Source organism: Gekko japonicus, unplaced genomic scaffold, assembly GCF_001447785.1.
Source record: "Gekko japonicus isolate JY-2015 unplaced genomic scaffold, Gekko_japonicus_V1.1 scaffold2068, whole genome shotgun sequence".
Classification (NCBI taxonomy): Eukaryota; Metazoa; Chordata; class Lepidosauria; order Squamata; family Gekkonidae; genus Gekko; species Gekko japonicus.
The window spans coordinates 313,802-335,881 of record NW_015165307.1 but is presented as its reverse complement, the minus strand read 5'-3'; the positions used below and the strand labels follow the sequence as shown (position 1 = coordinate 335,881).

At 49.2% G+C, this 22,080-nt stretch overlaps 2 protein-coding genes across 2 annotated transcripts in view; one reads left to right on the top strand and one right to left on the bottom strand.

Moving 5' to 3' along the window:
* Positions 1-753: 753 nt before the first annotated feature.
* TMED1 (transmembrane p24 trafficking protein 1) lies at positions 754-9,029 on the top strand (the record flags this gene model as incomplete). Its single annotated transcript, XM_015410447.1, has 4 exons — positions 754-891; positions 1,796-1,893; positions 5,792-5,972; positions 7,916-9,029. Coding segments are annotated over 4 exons (636 nt in total), but the record flags the coding sequence as incomplete, so codon positions are not given.
* Positions 9,030-21,081: 12,052 nt separating this feature from the next.
* Positions 21,082-22,080, bottom strand: part of DNM2 (dynamin 2) — a 103,325-nt gene continuing 102,326 nt past the window's right edge. The window contains exon 22 of the mRNA XM_015410445.1: positions 21,082-21,718. Coding sequence (XP_015265931.1) covers positions 21,649-21,718 — 70 coding nt within the window. The 3' untranslated portion in view covers positions 21,082-21,648. The remainder of the gene's footprint in view (positions 21,719-22,080) is intronic.

Here is a 22,080-nt window from a genome sequence, read left to right as displayed (position 1 = left end):
AGCTTAGAGGGAACATTGGACCTGGGGATCCCATGGAGAAAATGGGTGCTGGGGAGGGTGGTCTCTCTGGCACGGTACCCCACTGAGGTCCCCGTCACCCCCGGGCGCTACCCCCAAGTCCCCAGGAGTTCCCCAGCCTGGATCTGGCAACCCAGGCCTAGAGATATGAAGGCCCGGGAAAAAATTGGAAAAATTCGGGGGAAAAAACAGGTTTTTTTCGTTTTTTCCCTGAAGCCTTTTTTGTTTTTTTCCAAAAAATTGAAAAAAGAAAATAAAAGGAAAAAAATTGACTATGGAACGTTTTAGTTTAACATGATGAGTACAATATTTTAAGACAAGGTGTTCAAATATTTTCCAAATCATTTCTAATATATATATATGGTATCAGATTGATCTAATTTCTGTGCACTGAGGACAATCAAGTCCTAGGTTACCAACTGAACTCTCCAATGCAAGAACAAGATGCGTTTCTTCCTTTAGGAGGTGCTATTGTCACAAGAAAAGAAAATGGTTTCAGTTTTGTTTTTGCATGTGGGTGGGTATTCTGTTTGTAATAATGGTTTGGATACACTATATTTTTAATATGCTAGTTGTGATAATTTCATGCCAAGTAAAAATGTCCATAGTCATATTTTATGTTCCTAAAGTAATAGAATGACTTTCAATCTAGAAAAGACAAAAGAAATGCTAATGTAGCATTTTTTTCAATTTTTCCAAAAATTTCCGTTTTTTCCCGAGCTTCAAAATTTCCAGAAATTTTACATCTCTACCTGTGAGCTCCCTGTAGCAACACGTAGCCTAAATAATGCGGTTTCAATCCACGTCAGCGACCGTTTGCAAGTGGATGTTGCCGTTTCACGCAGTAAGATCCACTTGCAAAGTGCACTGGAAGTGAGTCACTTAGTGTGTTCCAAAGTGCCCAACGATTCAAATGAAACGAGACGGTGGACACCCCCCACCCGCCACCACCAATGGCTACGGCCAGTGTTCCCTCTAAGCTGAGTTAGTGTGAGCTAGCTCACTGTTTTTTAGCCTCTGGCTCACACCTTTTTGTCTCAGCTCAGGAAGGAGGGCTCCACAGCAAACTAGTTTATGCAGTAGCCAAACTGCTCGCTCACAACTTTAATGCCAGTAGCTCACGAAGTAGAATTTTTGCTCACAAAACTCCACAGTTTAGAGGGAACATTGGCTACGGCCACAACGGATGCCCCGGTTGTGGCGCTCCCTGCCCCTTCAGAGTGTTGCCAACTCTGGGCGGGGAAATACCTGGAGACTTGGGGGTGGAGCCTAAGGAAGGGGAGGGACTTCAGGAGGGTGCACTGCCAATGAGCCCACACTCCAAAGCAGCCATTTTTTGCAGGGGAACTGATCTCTGTCGTCTGATTCCCCACCTGGAGCCTGGAGCCCACACCCATCATTGCTGAAGGGGACCAGGCAGTGGGGCTCCGGAGTCACCCCCAGAAGCCCCGTGCCCCCATCCTCCGCCCGAGGGCATCTTGCAGGCCCACAGCAGCCGAGAGGAAGAGGCTTAACAAACAGAATACCCACCCAGATGTCAGATCTCAGAAGCAGGGCTGGCCAGGGTTGCCACAACAGCAAACCACCATGTGCCTCGGAGACCCCATGAGAGGTTGCCATAAGTTGGCCCTGATTTGAGGGCATTTTCCATGGCTTTATTTGGCCATGACAGACCCACCTGGCTCACCCTCTGCCCCCGCCTTCCCCCACAAGTCCACCTCGCCAGCTCTTCTGGGGGTGGCTTTCTCCCTCACCTGTGCTCTGTTGCGCCCCCTAGATTATTGGCGGAGCTGGACTGGACGTGGACTTCTCCTTGGAGAGCCCCTCGGGAGTGCTGCTGGTCGACGAGTACCGGAGATCGGACGGGCTGCACACGTGAGTGGAGCTCTTTTGTGGGCGGCCGTCCTGTCTGAATGGGCTGGCGAGGCTGCTGGCCCTTGGCCCGCTCCTTGAAAACATTTACTAGCCACCTTTCGGCCTTACATAGTTCAGTGCAGCTTACAGTGTAGGTAAAATAAAAACATAACATTTAAATTTAGAAGCACAACTCAGGACTGCTAGTAAGCGTCACCAAACGCAGTCCTAAATAAAAACGTCTTCAGCTACCTCCTGAAGACCAAAAGTGAGGGTGGGCCAGAAACACCTCCCTGGGGAGGTTGTTCCATAATTCATAGAATCATAGAGTTGGAAGGGACCTCCAGGGTCATCTAGTCCAACCCCCTGCACAAGGCAGGGAATTCACCACTACCTCCCCTCCCACCCCCACTGACCACTGTTCCATGCTTAAAAGGTAAAGGTTCCCTTGCTCGAAAGTCAGTCGAATCCGACTCTAGGGTTGCGGTGCTCATCTCCGTTTCAAAGCCGAAGAGCCAGCGCTGTCTGAAGACGTTTCCGTGGTCATGTAGCCGGCATGACTAAACACCGAGGCGCACGGAACGCTGTTCCCTTCCCACCAAAGTGGTACCTATTTATCTACTTGCAATTTCTTGCTTTCAAACTGCTAGGTTGGCAGGAGCTGGAACTAGAGACGGGAGCTCACCCTGCCTTGCGGCACACTCGGGTCTCGAATTGCTGAACTACCGACCTTCCACAGCCTGCAGTTCAGCGTCTTAACCCCTTGAGCCACCGCAGCTCCTTCCATGCTTAGAAGATGACAAAAAACCTCCCTGGCCAAACTGTCCTGGAGAAAAATTGCTTCCTGACCCCAAAGTGGCGGTCAGCATTTCCCTGGGCGTGTAAGAAAGGGCCACGAGAACTAAGCACTGAGGCCGGCCTCCCTGCCCTCCCTTCTCACGATCTGCCCAAGTTCACAGAATCCGCATTGCCGCCAGATGGCCATCTAGCCTCTGTTTGAAAACCTCCCAAGAAGGAGAGCCCACCACCTCCCGAGGAAGCCTGCTCCACGGTCAGGAAGTTCTAACTCTCAGGAAGTTCTTCCTAACGTTTAGCCGAAAACGCTTCTGATTTAATTTCAACCCCTTGGTTCTGGTCTGACCTTCCGTGGCAACAGGAGACAACTCTGAATTGTGGGGCTGCCACTGAAAGGGCCCTCTCTCATGTACCCACCAAGCGTGCCGCTTTGATTGGCGGGACGGTCAAGGAGGCTCTCTCTCCCAGCAGTCTCCGTGTTCCCAGGCAAGGAGGTGCAGGAGAAGAGGGCCCTTCGGAGACCCCTCGTCCCCAGCCACGGAGGGCTTTAAAGGACAAGGGCAGCACCTTGAATCACCGGCCTCTTACCTGATGACCACGGTGTCACCTGTATGATGTCACTGAGATGCGTGCAGGACTTTCGTCCTGGTGTTCAGTATGCTGTGTTCTCCACTATGTCCTGGTCCTGACAATGGTAACGTTTTTAACCCTTTTCTGTTTTTACTGTAATATTGATTACTGCTTTGGCAGCCATCACTATATTGCTACGGCCTTTGGCCTCATGCAGTAAAAATTCTACCTACCTACCTTGAATTGGGCTTGGGAGCAGTGTTCCTGCTAAGCTGAGTTAGTGCGAGCCAGCTCGCAGTTTTTTAGCCTCCGGCTCACACATTTTTGTCTCAGCTCAGGAAGGATGGCTCCAGAGCAAACTGATCTATGCAGCAGCCAAATCGCTCGCCCACAACTTTAATGCCAGGAGCTCACAAAGTAGAATTTTTGCTCACAAGACCCCACAGCTTAGAGGGAGCCTTGCTTGGGAGTGGATCGATAGCCAGGGTGATTGCTGTAATATCAGGCTCTTGCGCTCCCGATTGCTGGCCCCTACCCTTCCAGCACCGGAGAGCAATGCGCCTGCCCTGATGCTGCTTTCGGAGGGAGACTCTGAGCCAGGCTTAGACCTTCTTTGGGTCACACGCCGAGGCCTGTTTGAATAGTTCTCCTTTTGTCTTGCTGTTAAATGAGCCCAGCAGCCTGTCGTCGGCAGGCTGTGTAAGTTCCGTGGTGCACGACGTGGTTCCAGACCCACCAGTGGGTAGTGAGACTCAGGGGCAGGGATTTGAATCTGGGTCACTGGTTTAAAAGCAACCAAAAGGTTTGAAAGCAAGAAATTGCAAGTAGATAAATAGGGACCACTTCGGTGGGAAGGTAACAGCGTTCCGTGCACCTTGGTGTTTAGGCATGCCGGCCACATGACCACGGAAACGTCTTCGGACAGCGCTGGCTCTTCAGTTTGGAAACGGAGATAAGCACTGCAACCCTAGAGTTGTATTCGACTGGCTTTCGAGCAAGGGAACCTTTACTTTACTTTAAAAGGCACTGGGGAAACGTATTTGTTTCATACAGCATGTGGCAAGAGACCCCGAGAAAAATGCTCGTGCGTATGGTGGAGCCACTCTGAAGTTGTCGTGCGCATCGGGGATATGAAGGATGACTGTCCTCTGTGTCTGGGGATGTGCAGGGAAATCTGGAAAGGTGCCCCTAAGCAAGGCTATTATTTGAGGGAAAGAAGATACAAAAAATGAGATGCTGATTCTCTCTGGAGTTTGCTTTTAACTTTATAATTGACTCTTGTTTAGAACCTTACTAAGTCAGATTACCTGGACTCGAAGTATATAAGCAACTTTTATTGCTCACTTTTAATGTAACAATTTAACCTTATAAGTTAGAAGCGAAGAAAATGTAACAATTGTAGTACCTCCGCCTCTTGGGTTTTTAGTGGTTATGCTTTACTTTCTCCTATAGTTTGTAGTTCCCCTATCCCGTTTTTCATGTAGTTTTTAGAAAATAAAAAATAATTTAAAAAAAGGAAATTTGGAAAGGTGGTATAAACCGGGGGTCCCCACCGTGGACCCCCGCGAGAGCCAGTTTGGTGTCGTGGTTAAGTGCACGGACTCTAATCTGGGAGAACCGGGTTTGATTCCCCACTCCTCCACTTGCACCTGCTGGATGACCTTGGGCAAGCCTTAGCTCTGGCACAGCTTTTCTTGAAAAAGAGCAGTTTCTGTCAGAGCTCTCTCAGCCCCACCTACCTCACAGGGTGTCTGTTGTGGGGAGGGGAAGGGAAAGAAGTTTGTAAGCCGCTCTGAGACACCTTTGGGTAGTGAAGGGCGGGGTATAAATCCAATCTCTTATCTTCTTCTACCTGTGGGCAGTGTTCCCTCTAAGCTGAGTGAGTGTGAGCTAGCTCATAGTTTTTTAGCCTCCGGCTCACACATTTTTGTCTTAGCTCAGGAAGGAGGGCTCCGGAGCAAACTAATGTATGCAGCAGCCAAATGGCTCGCTCACAACTTTAATGCCTGTTAGCCGCCCTGAGCCCCACGGGGGAGGGCGGGATATAAGTCTAACTAATAAATAAATAAATAAATGTCAGTAGCTCACAAAGCAGAATTTTTGCTCACAAGACTCCACAGCTTAAAGGGAGCATTGCCCGTGGGTGCCATGGCACCTGCCAAGCATTTCTCAGAAAGCGGGTGGGACCAGGTGAGGTTTTTGTCCCGCAAGGCTCCTGATTGGCCACTGGCAATTTGATTGGCTGGGCAGACTTTTTACAAGGCGGCAGCTGCCTTCCCAACATCAGGATCTTTCTTCGCCGTGTGACTGCAGGGCGCTCTCTGCCTCCTGCAGCAGCCAAAGGTGCCCACGGGCTCAGAAAGGTTGGGGGACCCCCTGATAGAAACCACGTTCTCGAAGACTGAATCTCCTAAGATGAAATCGGAACTATAAGAGCAGGCTCTGACAGAGAGAACCGGCGTGAGCGTGGCCGAAGTGGGAGACCCCTGCGCCTTTCCCGTCCGGGCCCTGACTCCACCCCCCCGCCTGTTCCTTTCCCCCCCTCGTCCCGCAGGGTGGAGCCCACCGAGACGGGGGACTACAAGCTCTGCTTCGACAACTCCTTCAGCACCATCTCCGAGAAGCTCGTCTTCTTCGAACTGATCTTCGACAGCCCCCAGGACGACGAGGACCTCAACGGCTGGGCGGAAATGGCGGAACCGGAGGCGCTCGACATCAAGATCGAGGACATTAAGGTGGGCTGGGGGGGGGAGCCGGCGGGCACGGAGAGCAGGGGAGGTTTCTCCTCACGCTGATGTTAGAACTAGAGTTTGGGGGGGGGGTGACACGTCTCCAAAACCACACCCAGGGTGATGTCACTCGACCGGGGGTCCCCGACCCCATTCAGCCTGGGGTCACCTCTGGGATTCCGGCACAGCTTGGTGGGTGCGGCTGCAAAATGGCTGCCTCGGAATGGCGGCTGCAGAGCTTCCCTTCAGTCACCCAGCGGAGATCTTTGTGCTGCGGTGGCGGCTGCCGCCAAAGCAACATTTTAAAAAAATCTGCAGAGGCAGTTTGGTGGCGTGGTTAAGTGCGCGGACTCTAATCTGGGAGAACCGGGTTTGATTCCCCACTCCTCCACTTGCACCTGCTGATGTGACCTTGGGTCAGTCACAAGCTCTGGCACAGCTGTCCTTGGAAAAGAGCAGTTTGTGTCAGAGTTCTCTCAGCCCCACCCACCTCACAGGGTGTCTGTTGTGGGGAGGGGAAGGGAAAGGAGTTTGTAAGCCGCTCTGAGACTCCCAAGTGAAGGGCGGGGTATAAATCCAATCTCTTCTTCTTCTTCAATCTCTCCAGTTTTCAATCACAGGCCCTTCTGGGCAAAAGCCAGAGCAGGTGACAGCAGGTGTCGCCGTGCCCACGGGCGCCACCTTGGGGAAGCCCACGTTAGACCAAGGGCGTAAAAGGTCAGTCAGCATGAAGGTCTGATGTCAGAGGCTTTGGCTAATGGGGAGGAAGAAGAGGAGATTGGATTTATACCCCACCCTTCACTCGGCGTCTCAGAGCGGCTTACAGACTCCTTTCCCTTCCCCCTCCCCACAACAGACACCCTGTGAGGTAGGTGGGGCTGAGAGAGCTCTGACAGAAACTGCTCTTTCCAGAACAGCTCTGACAGAACTGTGGCTTGCCCAAGGTCATCCAGCTGGCTGCATGTGGAGGAGTGGGGAATCAAACCGGGTTCTCCCAGATTAGAGTCCGCGCACTTAACCACGACACCAAACTGGCTCTTCTGCCTAGTTCTTCATGTCCCACCACGATCTTGTCTTACACGCCACAGTTTCTGGACAGCTTACGACTGGTTTCAGTTCAAGTCTCCATTAGTAGAGCCGTCGCTGCTGTTGGTACGGCTTTGCCAATGGCCTGAGAAGGAAACACACGTGGTTTTCATTCCGGCCATTTGCCACTTTGGCCCTCGCTAAAGCCTGGACACAGGAAGTGACATTTAAATGCGGGCAGGAAAATGCTGCCGCCAAGCTCATTGGGAACACACTCGGACAGGAGAGCAGTTGGCCACTGGACTGGTGGTTCCCCAGCCCTCTTCTTCCCTATCGGTCAATTTTGGCTCCAAAACCTCTCAGGGGCTTCTGGGAGTTGTAGGCCCGGCCTCACCTACTGCTAGCCAGGCTCCCGGGCCTAGTAGGCCTCTGGTGGCACCGCCCAGGTCATGACAGGCCCCCACGGGAGACAGAGCCAAACGCCAGTCCCTCTGCCCCCACTTTGTGGCCCCGGGAATCTCTTCCCTTTGAATGGGGGAAGCTGGTAACAAGTCCTGCCTTACGACGGCTCCACCTGCTTTCTGAGACGCTTGGGTGCCAAGAGAAGTCTGGACGGGCACAGTGGCGCCCCTGGGGACTGTTTTGGGGACCCCTGGCTTATGGTGTAGTCTAGTACGTGGTACTGTAGAACAAAGTGAGAGTCCAGGGGCACCTTGAATAAAACTGTGTTGGTGTTCAAGGTGCCCCCGGACTCTCACTTTGTTCTATTGCTTCGGACCAACACGGCGACTCACCTGGATCTATCTCTATGATCCTATAGTAGAAATCCTAGCAGAATGCCTTGGTCCCCCCCCCCCTGTTCTCTCCTTCTCCCCCTGCAGTGGGTGGTCTCTGAGCGCTCTCCCTCCTGTCTGCCCTTCTAGGAATCCATTGAGACGGTGAAGAGCCGTTTGGAGCGGAGCATCCAGATGCAGGCACTGCTGAGAGCCTTCGAGGCCCGCGACCGCAACCTGCAGGAGAGCAACCTCAGCAGGGTCAACTTCTGGTCCGCCGTCAACCTCAGCGTGCTGCTGGTGGTCTCCTTCCTCCAGGTGTACCTGCTGAAAAGCCTCTTCGAGGACAAGAGGCGGGTCTGGATGTAGCTGGCCGAACCGGCCGGTCCTCCGACGCGGGCCGGGAACCCTCCCCGGGCTTGGCCCGCATGTTCACGACTGTCTGAATGCTGCTGCCATTCCTGTCCCCGTCTCTCTCTATTGGGAAGGTAATAGAAGAAATACCGGAGTCAAGATCCAGGAGAGACCGGGCGGGAGGAGCGAATAGGACCCCTCCATCTTGAGACTGTGTTGGCAGGAAGCCGAGGAACAGATTTTGACAGCAGGGTAGTCAGAGATGGAGGCAGGAGGCGGCGGCCCGCGAGCAAGAACAAAGACGTTGATTTCCGTGCCTTGGACATTTCAATAAACTTTGCTATTCTCAGGGTGTGAGTGTGGACTGCAGCTTTAGACACTGCTTATCCCTTAGACCTAGCCGCAGACGATTTGCGTACAATTTTGTCCTCGTGTGCCTTACCAGGAGCTGCCCTTTTCCCCTGGACACTCATTGCCCCAAGAGGTCACCGTGTCACCTCCAAGCATGACAAGAGCTCTTGGGGGTTGGGGGGTGGTTCTCCTTCTCTCGGCCTCTTCACTGCTCCTTGGCTCCTTGACTCCGGGCGAGGCTACCCGAGGAGTCGGTGCAGCGGCCTACTATTCGGTGTGTCTGTTCATAGGGCTGTCGAAGAAGTTCTCCGCTCTGTACTGAGCATAGGGGAAGGCGCATGTGCCGGCCTGTGCGACACTTGCGTCCGCACCTCTGTTTTTGCAAGGCCCATCTCTTTCAGTATCTGCTGGCAAGAAGAGCTGCGGCTCCCGTCTCCGGACATCACTTGGCAAAGCCGTCTGGTTAAATTTATGCTTTTTGTGTTCAGGTTGCAACCCGAACCTCTTTGCGAGATCTAGCAGAATTTAGATATGTAGACAAAAGAACAAGAACCACTCCCCAGAGACCAAAAAAAAAAATCACTAGTCACCAATACATGAAACTGCAGTCTAATTGAAATAAAGGATCATAACAGTTGTTACAATCCATTATTCCAATTAGACTGTAGTTTCATGTATTGGTGACTATTGATTTTTTTGTTTTTGTCTCTGCGGAGTAGTTCTTGTTTTTTTGTCTGTGATTCCTCCTCGTTCCTGTTTTACTGAAGTTAAGGGTATGGCATCAGCAGAGCCTCACCACCGTTAATACTGCTGGGCCCTCACTTTGGATACAGGCCAGCCCCGATAAGGGATAAGTGCACCCAGGGCTCTTTTTGTAGAAAAAGCCCAGCAAGAACTCATTAGCATAATAGGCCACACCCTACAGCAGAAACTCATTAGCCTATTAGGCCACACCCCTGACAGCACAGTTCATTAGCACATTAGGCCGCACCCATGTTACCAGAAGTGTGGTTATCCAGCCACACCCACCTTTCCCTTCTTATTCTGTTTAGCTTGTTTGTTGTCCAAACCCAGGGCTTTTTTGTAGCAGGAACCCCTTTGCATGTTATTTTTTTTTTTTTTAATATTTATTTTTTAAATTGTTTTACACAGATTTTACATATTATCTTTTAACCATGCGTTTTCATAATAGTTTTTTCCCTCCCCCCTCCCCCCTCCCTCCTATGCTATCCCGGTGCTTTAGTCCTATATTCCCAGCCACGGGCACAAAGTCCGAATCTTGCTCTGAATGTCTTTTCTTCCTTCTGTCGGTATCCATTCCAGGTAGGTCTTCCACTTCATCGTGATCTCCGTAGTCTTGTCTTTCCATGTGGCCTTACGTTCCAGTTTTTCGATTATGTCGGACTGTATGAGATCAAACAAATAATTATGCCAGATTTCTACTGTCCATTTATTTTTGTTCTTCCAGCCTAGAGCTATTACTGCTTTGCCTGCTAGTATCAGGGCTTTAAACAAAGCTTGGTTCTCTTTGCTTATTGCTGGATTACCTACTATACTCATTAGCATTAAATTAAAGTTAATGTGTAATGATACTTTACATGTCTTATTTATAATTTGTAATATCTTTGTCCAGAATACTCTGACCTCTGGGCACTCCCACCACATATGGGAATACCATCCCTTCGATTGTTTACAATGCCAACATCTAGGGCTCATACCTGGGAACATGTTTGCAATTTGTGCTGGTGTTTTATACCATTTGGTAAGAAATTTATGCTCCATTTCATTAAATTTGATTACTTTAATTTCCTCAGTTCCTTTCATTATTTTTCTTGCCATACTATCTGTTATCTGACCTTCTTTGGCCCAAGTGTTTTGTAAATACAATATTGACTTATCTACATTTGATGTCATTTCCTTGTAAATTTTCCCTGCTAGCCCTTGTTTTGACTTTTGCATCTCTTTGTATAATGTTTCTATTGGTTCCTCTAGCCAACATTTCTCTTTTTCCTTTATCTTTTTAACCTTACTATACAGGCCAGTTATTCTTAACCAATGTTGGTTGCCCACCTCTTCTATTATCTCCTGTATGGGTTTTAGATTGCCTCCTCTAAACATATCTTTCATCCTATAATACCCTTTAGCTTTTAGCCATTCCCACCATTCGTTACCTGTTATATCCTTGTTTATAGATTTTAATGGTGCCCAGCTTGAAGTTTTTCTTAGCCATAACTCCTGCCACTTATTCCACGCTTCTAAGGCTGCATGTCTGGGACCTTTGGTTAGTTTGAGGTCTATTTTTGTGACTTTGCAAAGAGGCCCCCAGCAGCCAATGTGATTATTGATCTCGTTCTCAAATCTAACCCATTTTTGCTCTTCCCCTTCGCCTATTTCTAATAGGGACTTTATTTGGAAGGCTTCATAATAGCTGTTAAGCTCCGGGACTCCCCACCCTAGCTCCCCTTTGGGACTATATATCAATCTCTTTTGGGTTCTGTACTTCTTGCTCCCAAATACCCATTCTCTAATCACTCTGTTCCATTGTTCTAGCTTTTTACTGTGTGCTTCTAGTGGTATCGCCTGAAATAAATATATTAATTTGGGTAGCCAGAACATTTTAACACTTCTAATTCTAGTGGAGAGCCCTAGCGTTTTGTTTTTCCATTTTCTCATATCTTTTTCTATTTTCTTCCATATTATGTTGTAGTTACTTTCCGCGATTCTATCAATCTTTTTTTGTATCACTATCCCTAAGTATTTAAACCTTTTAGTTCCCATACCGATACTTGTAATTTTGTTTACTTCTTTTTTTTCTTCTTTATTCACATTAAGGTACATGATTTCTGATTTGGCCATATTTACTTTTAAACCTGAGAAACACTCATAATCCTCTAGTATAATTTTAATCTCTTTCATCGCTTCTTGGGGATTTGACATAACCACTATAATGTCATCTGCAAATAAATTAATTTTCATTTCTTCCTTCTTTGCTTTGAGACCATTTATCCTTACACTATTTCTTATTCTCTCAGCTAGCTGTTCTATCGCTATGGTAAATAGAAGTGGTGAGAGTGGGCAGCCCTGTCGAACTCCTCTCTGAATCTGAAATGTTTGTGATTTGTCATTGTTAACCTTAACCACTGCTTTCCCATCTCTATATATTTCCTGGATTGCTTTTATAAAATTATCTCCCATCTTGTACTTTCTCATAACCTGCCACAAAAATCCCTGAGAGAGGGTATCGAAAGCTTTATAGACATCCAGTTTTAGGAGGGCTAATTTTTTTTGTTGACTATGTTGCAGTACGTTTATTATGTTCCTAATCGGATGAGCAATATTCCTCCCCTTAATAAACCCATATTGATCTTCTTTTATTATATTAGGTATGATGTTCTTTACTCTGTTTGCCAAGATTTTAGCAAAGATCTTATAATCTTGATTAAGGAGACTAATGGGACGGTATGAACCTACTTCTTCCGGGTCTTTACCTGGTTTCATGATTACTATTATTTCTGTTTGTCTCCATGAGTCTGGGGCTTTCTCCCCCCTCAAGATCGCATTGAAGACCATATGTAGCTCTGGGGTTAATATTTCTACCATTTCCTTATAAAATTCACTTGTAAACCCGTCTAAACCCGGGGATTTCCCCTTTCTGAGTTCCTTAATTGCATCTTTTATTTCTTGTATGGTAATTTCCTCTTGTAATTTACTTTGCTCCTCTTCCTTCAGTGTAGTTTTGACCTCTTCTGTAAAGACTGCAGTGTCTCTTTTCGCATATAGATTTTTATAGTAAGTCGCGAACGCCTCTCTTATTTCTATAGGGTGTTGAGTTTTTTGGCCATTCACCTTTATGCTTTTTACCCTTTGCTTTTCCTTCCTATTTTGCAGGTATTTTGCTAATCTTTTTGATGTGTTAATACTATTTCTTTGATATTCATTTTTCACCATAGCTTCCCTTTTCCATAATGTTGTCGAGTCTAGTGCATCCAATTGCTTTCTGATTTCTATTATTTGATTCTGTATCATAGGGTTATATTTGTGCATTAATTTACTTTGTAAAGTCCCCAATTCTTGAATTTTGGCTTGCCTTCCCTGGTACCATTGCTTTTTTAGGAGCTTTTCTTTCTTTATGCAATGCCCTCTTATCACTGCTTTTGCTGCATCCCATAATACATTTATAGGTACTGTTCCTCTGTTTTCCTCAAAGTATAACTTTATCTGCTCTGCTATGTAATGTCTATCCCTTTCTTTGGCCATTATCAAATTGTTGTATCTCCAAGTTCTATCTATTGGTTGTTGTGTGAGTTCTATTACCATGCTAATTGGAGCGTGATCCGAGATCCATATCTGATGGGTCTTAATATCTTTAAGAATCGTATTATTATTCTTTCCCAAAATTATGTAGTCTATACATGATGCTGTTTTGTGTCTGCTTGATATATGTGTAGGTTTGGGGTGGTACCCCATAGACTCGTGAGCCTCTATCAGGCCCCAGTTCCCTAGCTTCATTGATTTATCTTTTGTTAAATCCAAATTTAAATCCGCCGCTATAATAATTTCGCCCTCTGAAAATTGTTTAGTTTTTTTAAATATTTTCCCCAGAAATTTCTTTTGTCCTTTATTTGGCGCATAAATATTTATTATTGTGTACTTCTTACCTTCTATTTTAAACTTTACTAGTAAGTACCTACCATTCCCATCTGTCTCTCTCTCCACATCCTCTATTTTAATTTTCTTGTGTATCAATACTGCTACCCCTTTGCTCTTGTTATTACATCTGGCTTCTGCTAAGATCTCCCAGGATGGGTGAGCCAACAATGGCTTTCTGTCCTTCTTTTTCTTGTGAGTTTCCTGAAGACATAATATATCTACCTTTTGTTCCTTTGCTATCCTAGCTATCCTAAACCTTTTAAGGTTGGAGGATAAGCCATTGACATTCAGAGAAAGCAAGGTTATTGTTTTATCCATACTCTTTATGGTTCTGGGCTTTTAGTCCCCATGGCTGCAATTTTCCCAAACCCTTAATTAACATTTCCTTCCCCTTCCCCTCCCCCTGTGGTAGAGAAATCCCCTTGAGAGAACAATTCCTCTCCTCTCTCCACTTCATGGAGTGCACACATCCCCTCCTCCCCCTTACTACTTATAATATATACATTAGCTTAAAATTGAGTGGGTACTTCCCTTTAGGTGGTTCCTTCAAATGCCTCTGTCCTGGGCCTTTTCCCCCCTCTGTCTGACGTTCCTTCCTCCGCGTCTGTGTCTTCTTCTAGGTCTGGGCCTTCTTCCATTTCCTGTTCTCTTACATCTTCATCGTTTATGCCAAATTTTCTAAGCAGTTCTTTGGCCTCCTGAGCATTCCGTGCCATAAGCCTCTTCCCTTCTTGAAATATAATTATTGTGGCTGGGTAGCCCCATGTGAATTTTATATTGTTTGAGTAAAGTTTTTGGGCATAGGGGCGCATCAGACTTTTTTTCTTCAGAGTTTCTTGACAAAAATCGCGTTTGAGCCAAATTTTCCTGCCCTTGAAGCTTAAATCCGTCTTCTTTTTTAGCTCTTTATATATTTCCTGTTGTTTTTTTTCCCTAGAGAACTTAATAATAACGTCCCGTGGGGCTCCTCCCCTGCTTCTCCCCTGGAGACGGTGTGCCCTCTCAATATCTTCTGGCTGAATCTTAATGGCCTGAGCCTCCAGCCAGCTCCTTAGTGTTTCCTCCAGGTTTTTGGCTGCTATCTCCTCAGAGATTCCAGAAATAATTAGATTAGCTCGACGATTTCTATCAGAAATATCTGCCATCTGGCCAACCAAAACATTGATCTTCTGCTCATTTTGTAAAGCTTTATTCTTCGCAAAGTCAGCAATTTTTTTTATATGGGATATATCTTTCTTTAACTCAGCCAAGTCCTGTCTTACCGCTTTAATCTCTTCTGAAATCTTATCTTGAGATTGAAGAAAAGTATTCTGCAACACTGATATTTGCTCAGAGAGATCCTTAATCGTTCGTGCCATCGTTAGACGTTAATTAGGGCTCAACAAGCCGGCCGTTTATTTCGCTGCGTTTGCTTGCTGAAATAGAGTGAGTAAACTCTTATCTCTAACCTTCTTGCTTGGCACAGCTGTTGTTTAATGTTTAGCACCTAATTATATGCTAGGCTTGAAGTTGTTTGCAGTTGTTTAAGCTATAAATACCTTAGTGTTTGGAGAGAGCTCGGAGCCAGGCGTCCTGCCGAGTTAACGCATGCGTGCAACCCACCCCTTTGCATGTTAGGCCACACACTCCTAATGTAGCCAATCCTAATGAGTGTCTGCTGTTGGGTGTGGCCTATTATGCTAATGAGTTCCTGCTGGGCGTGGCCAACTCAGGAGCCAGCCAGAACTCCGTTCCTGTGCGTCCCTGCCCAAAAATAGCCCTGAGTGCACATGTGCCGACTGCCCTCACCAGTGCCTCTCTGCAGATCAAGATCCCTTTCCTCCTGGCTAGATTTGGAAAGCCCAGAGGCCGGCCGGAGCTCATCAGGTAACAGAGGCTAGGCAGGGTCAGCCCTGGCCTTAGATGGGAGACCCCTAAGGAAGTCCAGGGTCACTAGGCAGAGGCAGGCAATGGCAGACCACCTCCGGACTCCTCTGGTCTTTGAAGGCCTGTGGGGGCTGCCCTAAGTTGGCTGCAACTTGATGGCCAAAAAAAGGGGAGAAAAGTTTGGTGTAGTGTAGGGGTGTGCAAAAACACACACAGATTTGGCCCGAATCGGATTCAGCAGAATTGGGCATTTCCGCCAGCAGAAAGACTCCCGCATGTCAATTGTGGCAGGAGGAGTGGATTCCGGAGTCATCCGAATGTCAAACTTGGTGGGTATCTTGGGGAGAGGCTTCAGCAGCTACCCTGTGAGTTTGGAGCCCCTCCCGCAAACCTCCTCCCCTCCAGCCCCCAGAATATACCCTTTATTTTCGCCATTGACTTCAATGGCCGATAGGATATAATGGGGCAAGCTGATTCAGATCAGAGAATCTGAATTAGCCCACAGCAGCCCGAAAGGGGCCCGAATGGGCCATTTTTTGGGGTGCATTCAGTTCAGACGAACCAAATGCACATCCCTAGTGTGGTGGTTAGGAGAGCGGACTCTAATCTGGGAGAACTGAGTTTGATCCCCCACTCTTCCACATGCAGCTGCTGGGGTGGCCTTGGATCAGTCACACGTTCTCTCAGAAGAGCTGTTCTCTCAAGGGCAGTCCTCAAAAGAGCTCTCTCAGCCCCACCTACCTCCCAGGGTGTCTACTGTGGGGAGGGGAAGGGAAAGGAGATGGTAAACTGCTCTGAGACTCCTTCGGGTAGTGAAGGGCGGGGTATTAAATCCGGTATCTTCTCTTCTTCTTTGAGAAGGTGGTGTGGGAAAGGGCCAGGACTCCTTCAGCGCTTGGATCCACCCCCCTGCTTCCCGCGTGGTCCTTCCCCGAGCCCTGCTCTCTGAGCCCCTTGCCTGGAGAGGTCAGGTGGATGGCAACCAGAGATGTGGCCTCTGCCAGGGGTGACGCCTGGCCTGTGGGTGCTAATCTGACACCTGATTTGGGCCAAAACATTTTACTTTACACCGAGGCCTTTAATCAGCATCCCACCTTTTTAGCCTTACGCTGTTTTTAATGGATTTCCCCCCAATTTTGATAACTTTACGGTGATGTGCTTTTTATGATGCGATTGTCTTTGTTTTCATTTTTTGTGAGCCACCTCCAGCAGGTCTCTGGGCGGGTGGGCTTTCTAAATAAACTCCTGTTTCAAGAGACGGCTCTGTTGCCACCTGCTGTCGTATGTACCTCGTTCTTCCCATGAGAGAGACGAAGGTTGGAGTCTCAAGTCAATGTCCAGTCCCTAAAAGCATCTTTCGAACTGCATGTCATTTCCCCTTTGATGTCCCTCTATGTGAAAATGTGCTTGAATCATCGGGAGCATTCTCAGGACTCTTGGCTGCTCTCCAGGGCAGCATCCGGTCAGGACTTTTGCTCCTGAACTGCCTAACGGGGCTGCTTACCTGTGGGCAGGATCCTGCTCTGGCTGCTGAAGGTTTTCTTTGGACTTCCTCTTCCGGTTTCCATTTGCCCACTTCTGGAGGAGGCCGCCAGCCAATTGTGACCGTTGCCCACCGATGTTCAGCTGATGAGTGGGTGGAAAGGGGGACCCAATTTGGGGGGGGGGGGGTATATCATCATGGGCAGAAAAATAAGGGCTTGGTGACTTACTGGAAGTTCTGCCCAAAGAGTTACTAGCAAAATGTAGAGCCACCAAGAAGTGATAAGGGTAACTCTAGCAATTGCCAAAAGTCTGTGGTAATCCCATATGGTAACATAAAAAAGGTAAAGGTTCCCTTGCTCGGAAGCCAGTCGAGTCCGACTCTAGGGTTGCGGTGCTCATCTCCGTTTCCAAGCCGAAGAGCCAGCGCTGTCCGAAGACGTTTCCGGGGTCATGGGGCCGGCATGACTAAACACCAAGGCGCACGGAGCGCTGTTCCCTTCCCACCGAAGTGGTGCCTATTTATCTACTTGCAATTTCTTGCTTTCGAACTGCTAGGTTGCCAGGAGCTGGAACTAGAGACGGGAGCTCACTCCATCATGCGGCACACTCGGGTCTTGAACTGAACTACTGACCTTCCACAGCCTGCAGTTCAGCGTCTTAACCCCTTGAGCCACCGCAGCTCCTATGGTAACATTACCCAGGGGTCATTTCGTGGAAAGAGAGGTACAGGAGCTCATTAGCACAACTTAGTTGCATATGCCACACACCCTGACATCACCGGAAGTGTGTCAGAAAGCAACATCCACCACTCAAGCTCCACCCCAAAAATCTCCAGATATTTCCCAACTCAAGATTCAAACCTGGGTCTCTGAAATCCTTGTCTGGAACACTGACTACTACACGGTGTGGTGGCAGAGAGTCCTCCGGGCAGCCCAGAGAGTCAGGGGGCTGGGCTGTGCTTGTTACTCCCGGAACGCCATTCCTGCTCGAAATGACCCTTGAATTACCATAAGAATATCTGGCAACTGCTAGCGCTACCTTTGCACTTCTGGGAATCACCAGGAATTCTGTGGTCAGAACTTCCATAAGTATTCAAGGCCTTATTTTTCTTTTTCAGTTTTCTCCTGGGATTCTTGCCTCCCCCAACACAGCCCTCCCACTGGTTGCCAGGCAGTGGTTGGCGACGCTACCTTTTCTCATTGCCACAATGTTTGGCACACTTTGTTTTTTGAGAAAGTGCTAGTGGTGACGTTTGAATTGATTTGAGACTGTGCAAGGCGGCATTGTGGCGTTCAAGCAGCAGCAGTCCCCCCAGTGGAACTTCTCCTGCGTCCGCTGCAGACCTGAAAGTTCCCGTTCTCCCCCCCCAAAAAAAGAAAAGAAACCTTCAAAGGGCATGTACAACCTTACCCCTTGTCCTGGCTTAAACAGATACTCCGGTTTCCCTGCTATAATTTCTAACAACTCACTCCACTTTTTAGAAACTTTCAATTGGCTCTTCTCAACACAGCGAGTGATGTTGCAACCCTTTAGTGATGTTAGCTAACCTTATCAATAGTCTGGCTGCAGTTAAAGAGGGTGATTTTTTTGTCCCTCCTCCCCGTGGCAGACGGGCTTCTTAGAGGCATTTGAGAGCTTCCTTCCCCCCGCTTGTGCATTCTCTTGCCCCCTCCCCCTCACTAAAACCAGCGCAAGGGGAAAAGGTGCTCTCTGACAGAGGTCTGTCCCTGGTTGTGGTCTCCCAGTGGCAAACAAAAATCGCTGTTTACAGTAAATGGAATAAAACCACTGAATGGTTTTGAAATGAGACTGCCACATCAGTACATTCCGCTTGTTTTGCAAAGGCCGACGAATAGCAACGAAGACGCGGCGAAGGAAGCAAAATCACCGAACTGGGCGAGACGTCCTCTCTGATCAGTGGCGAAGGAAGACCTGAGGAAAAACGGAGCTCTCCCCTCACGGTGTGTGTGTTGATTTCGGTGGGAAGCACCATGTGGCACACCGGCGGTGGGGTGGGTGGGTACAGCACCTTTTCAGTCTTGCTGAGCTAGACAGTTTTTCCCTCCACAGCCAGCCTTCTCACGCACAGTCCCAATGTGGGACTGCACAGAAGAGAAACCCTCTTCTCCCCTTCCTCGATGTCTATGGCTCCGCCTCCTGCAGCAGCCATCTTTTGGCTGAACCCACCACCCGGTGCCCGAAGTCCAAAGATGTTCCCAAGCTCCAAAAGGGGCCCTCGGTCTGAAGGAAGGAAAGGCTGTGTTGAGGCCGCTGCTCCCAGGGGGAGTTTTCCAGCCCAGCCTGCAGCCCTGGTTCCCCCAGCACAGGAGAAACGGCCTCCTTGCTCCCGAGGCACTGCTACAGGGGCCAGCCCAACGGTGGCGTAAAAGAAGCCCTTCTCCTGCAAGAGAGGCGGGCTCCCTGTGGCAAGTGGAACACCTCAGGCTCAGCCGGAAGGTGGCGTGGGGGAAGCAGGGACCTTGCCCAGAGAACAGACGTACACCCAAGTCGAGCATCATGGTACGGCGGGCGGGGAATTGCGGACACGGGGTGAGCCACTGCACATGCTTTCACGTCGGACTCAGCTGACGTGCAAATGAACCATGATTTCAAGAGCAAACTGCCCTCAAAACCAGTTATAACAACCACCACCTCCCGTTCAGATTAAGAAGAGTTGGATTTCTACCCCGCCCTTCACTCGGGCGTCTCAGAGCGGCTGACAAACTCCTTTCCCTTCCCCTCCCCACAACAGACACCCTGTGAGGTAGGTGGGGCTGAGAGAGCTTTTTCAAGAACTGTTCTCTGAGGGAACTTGTGACTGACCCACGGTCACACCAGCAGCTGCACGTGGGGGGGGGAGTGGGGAATCAAACCCCGTTCTCCCAGATTAGTATCCACCACTCTGAACCACTACACCAAACTGGCTCCCTGCAGCAACATCTCGGATGCCGACCTTCAGTTGATGCCATTTTCACAGTTTTCGTGGAAGGCAACCGTGCCCTGAGCGAGAACTTCTTCTGTTCAGCCCAAGCTTTCGTTACATCCTAGAAAACCAGCAGGGGGGGGGGGGGAAACAAAAAAGAAAAACGACCCCAGTAGCACAAGATGGCAGAGACCTTCCACCAGCAGAATTTCCCTTTATTTAGTTTATTAATAGTATACAGAATAGAGGCACTTGTGTCAAACAGTTGGGGGGGGGGTGGCTTTTCCCATCCAAAGATGAGACAGAGAGAGAGAGAGAGAGAAGGCTCTTCTACCCCCTTTCTCCCCCACCCCTCCCCCAACGGTAAGAACAGGAAGCAAATCATAGCAAAAAAAAACCAAAACGATCTAGGGCGCAAGTCTGGCCAACCAAGCCACTGCCGGCTTTCTGGAGAAGTGAGGAGTGGAGGAGTGGCGGGAGAGGAGGGAGGGCCCCGAGGCGCTCTGGGCCCCTGCAGGGCCTTTACGGGAAAGGCCACGCTGGCTAGGAGGAGGGCAGGCAGTGCAGAGTTCAGAGCAGAAAAGGCACAGTGAGTCTCGATCTGTGGAAGGCCTTGGCCCGCCGAGGGCATCAAGCAAGCGGCTACGACTCCCGGTCGAGTGGGGACAGAAGAGGCCACCGAAAGGGAACGCTTAAGGCAGGTGGTGTGTGTGTGTGTGTGTCACTCTTCCTGATGTCTCTCCTGAGGTATCCCTGACAGGGGGACTGGGGACTTAACTGATTTATCTTTTTTTTAAAAAAAAACCACAGCCTAGAATTTATACAAGTATTAATACAAGCTTGTCCTTTATGAAGAAATATATACAACCATCGCCCGGAGAGGGCAGAGCGCTTGGCTGGTCCTCTCGAGGATTACCGTGCGGCGTTGCAAACACGCCGGGCTCCGGCAGGGAAGTGTCCGCTCGCGCTCTCCTGCTAGGCCAAAGCCACCTGTGGGTTAGTTTCTAGGACCAAGTGCTGTCAGCCGTGGGAGATCCACTGCCCCCTCGAAGGAGGGGCGCGGCCACTCCGCTGCGGAAAGACGACCCGTGGTTCTTTCTTGTGGGGTGAAGTCCCCCTTCCGGTTCAGTGGGGAAAGGCTTCCTAAAGTCCACACGGGGGGTCACCACCCTCGTTCACCACAGGGCAGGCGACAAGTCGTCACGGTCCGGGAAACGGGTAGCTGGTATTCGCGCCCAAAAGGACACCCGAGGCATCCCTGAAGCTGGCTATTGGGACCCTGCTGTGCTGCCAGAGAGCACGGAGTGCCAAGCGACTGGTGTGTCGAGAACTCGGTCCAGAGTTTCTGATGGGGGGGGAGGGGAGAGGGTGGCACAGCCTGAAGGTCATCATATGATGCCCAAAGCTCAAAAACCAACCTGCCTTTCCTCTTGGCTTGGGGCAGTCTTGCGGCAGCTCTTAGCAAACTGGATTTAGTAGCGAGTTACTTATCTGCAGTCCTTCCTCATCATCATTTCATTTCTTTTCCTTCACAGCTATAAAAATGGAAACCGATCTAACTTTGAAATGAAATTTAAGGGGGGGGGGAGGAGAAAGGGAGGCTGATCGAAGGCAGAGATTTTATATACAGGAGAACAAAGAAATCCGAGGGGGGGGGGGTGTCCAATCAACACGAACGGCAGAGATTTCAATGTGCTCAACTCACAAGGGGAGGCTGGAAAACTCACCTCTTTACTCTCACGCATTCACAGGCAATCACCCAATTATTATTTTTTTGGGGGGGGGAGTTCCTTTCTTTCTCTCTCTTTTTTTTAACAAAGTGCATAATGACTCCACAAAGCGGAATCCTCCCTGTTCTCATGAGGAACTGGTCTGGTGCGGCTACCCAGAGGATGGTGACGAAGAAACTTCCGCCGTTGCCGCCACCTGCCCCCCTTCCCTAGAGAAGGTTCCGGTTATCCAGCCCCTCCCTAGACGAGACCCAGAGGTCTGAGGGACAGAGAGGGAAACCGCAGCAAGGAATGCTCGGCCTCACAGGGCTCTTGACAGACCACAGACCAGCAGCACCCACCCGTCCCGGGGTTGCCAATGCCGTGGTTGTGACTGCTGGGGAGGGGGGGGGGAGAAGAGAGGGAACTTGGGCCTCGGCTACACAGTCCTTCGCAGCTGCAGAGAGCTCTTCCACACAAGAGATGAGGCGTGAGTTCTTTCCACAAGGTAGTTAACAGGCAACAGCTCTCCGGGATGTTGGTGGTTAATCTAATAAAGAGGGCTCGGCTGGTCGGATAATAGTCGGCCGGTTCGGGGCAGCGGGGGGCCTTCGGCTGCGGAGAGAACAAAACAGAAGGAGGAAGTGAACACTGGGAAAGGGGAACCAGGCAGGCAAAACGTCAGGATCCATGAACACACTCCTCCCCCCCCATGTCCTCTCTTTCGTTCTTAATTGATAATCCCCTGCTTCCTCAGGAGATGGCTCTGCCACTGATTCCCACCTTGTAAAAAAATCACCCCGTGGCTTTCGGTACCCCTCTACACAGCACGGCCTCTCCAACCTTGAACCTTCTCCTGCCCTCCCATCCCACGGCTTCCATGGCCAGCCCTGATATGTCTCAAGGCCCTCCCTATAGGCATATGAGAAAGTGTCCCTGGCTGAACGGCTCTTGCCCTTCTTCCCTATCCTTTCCCT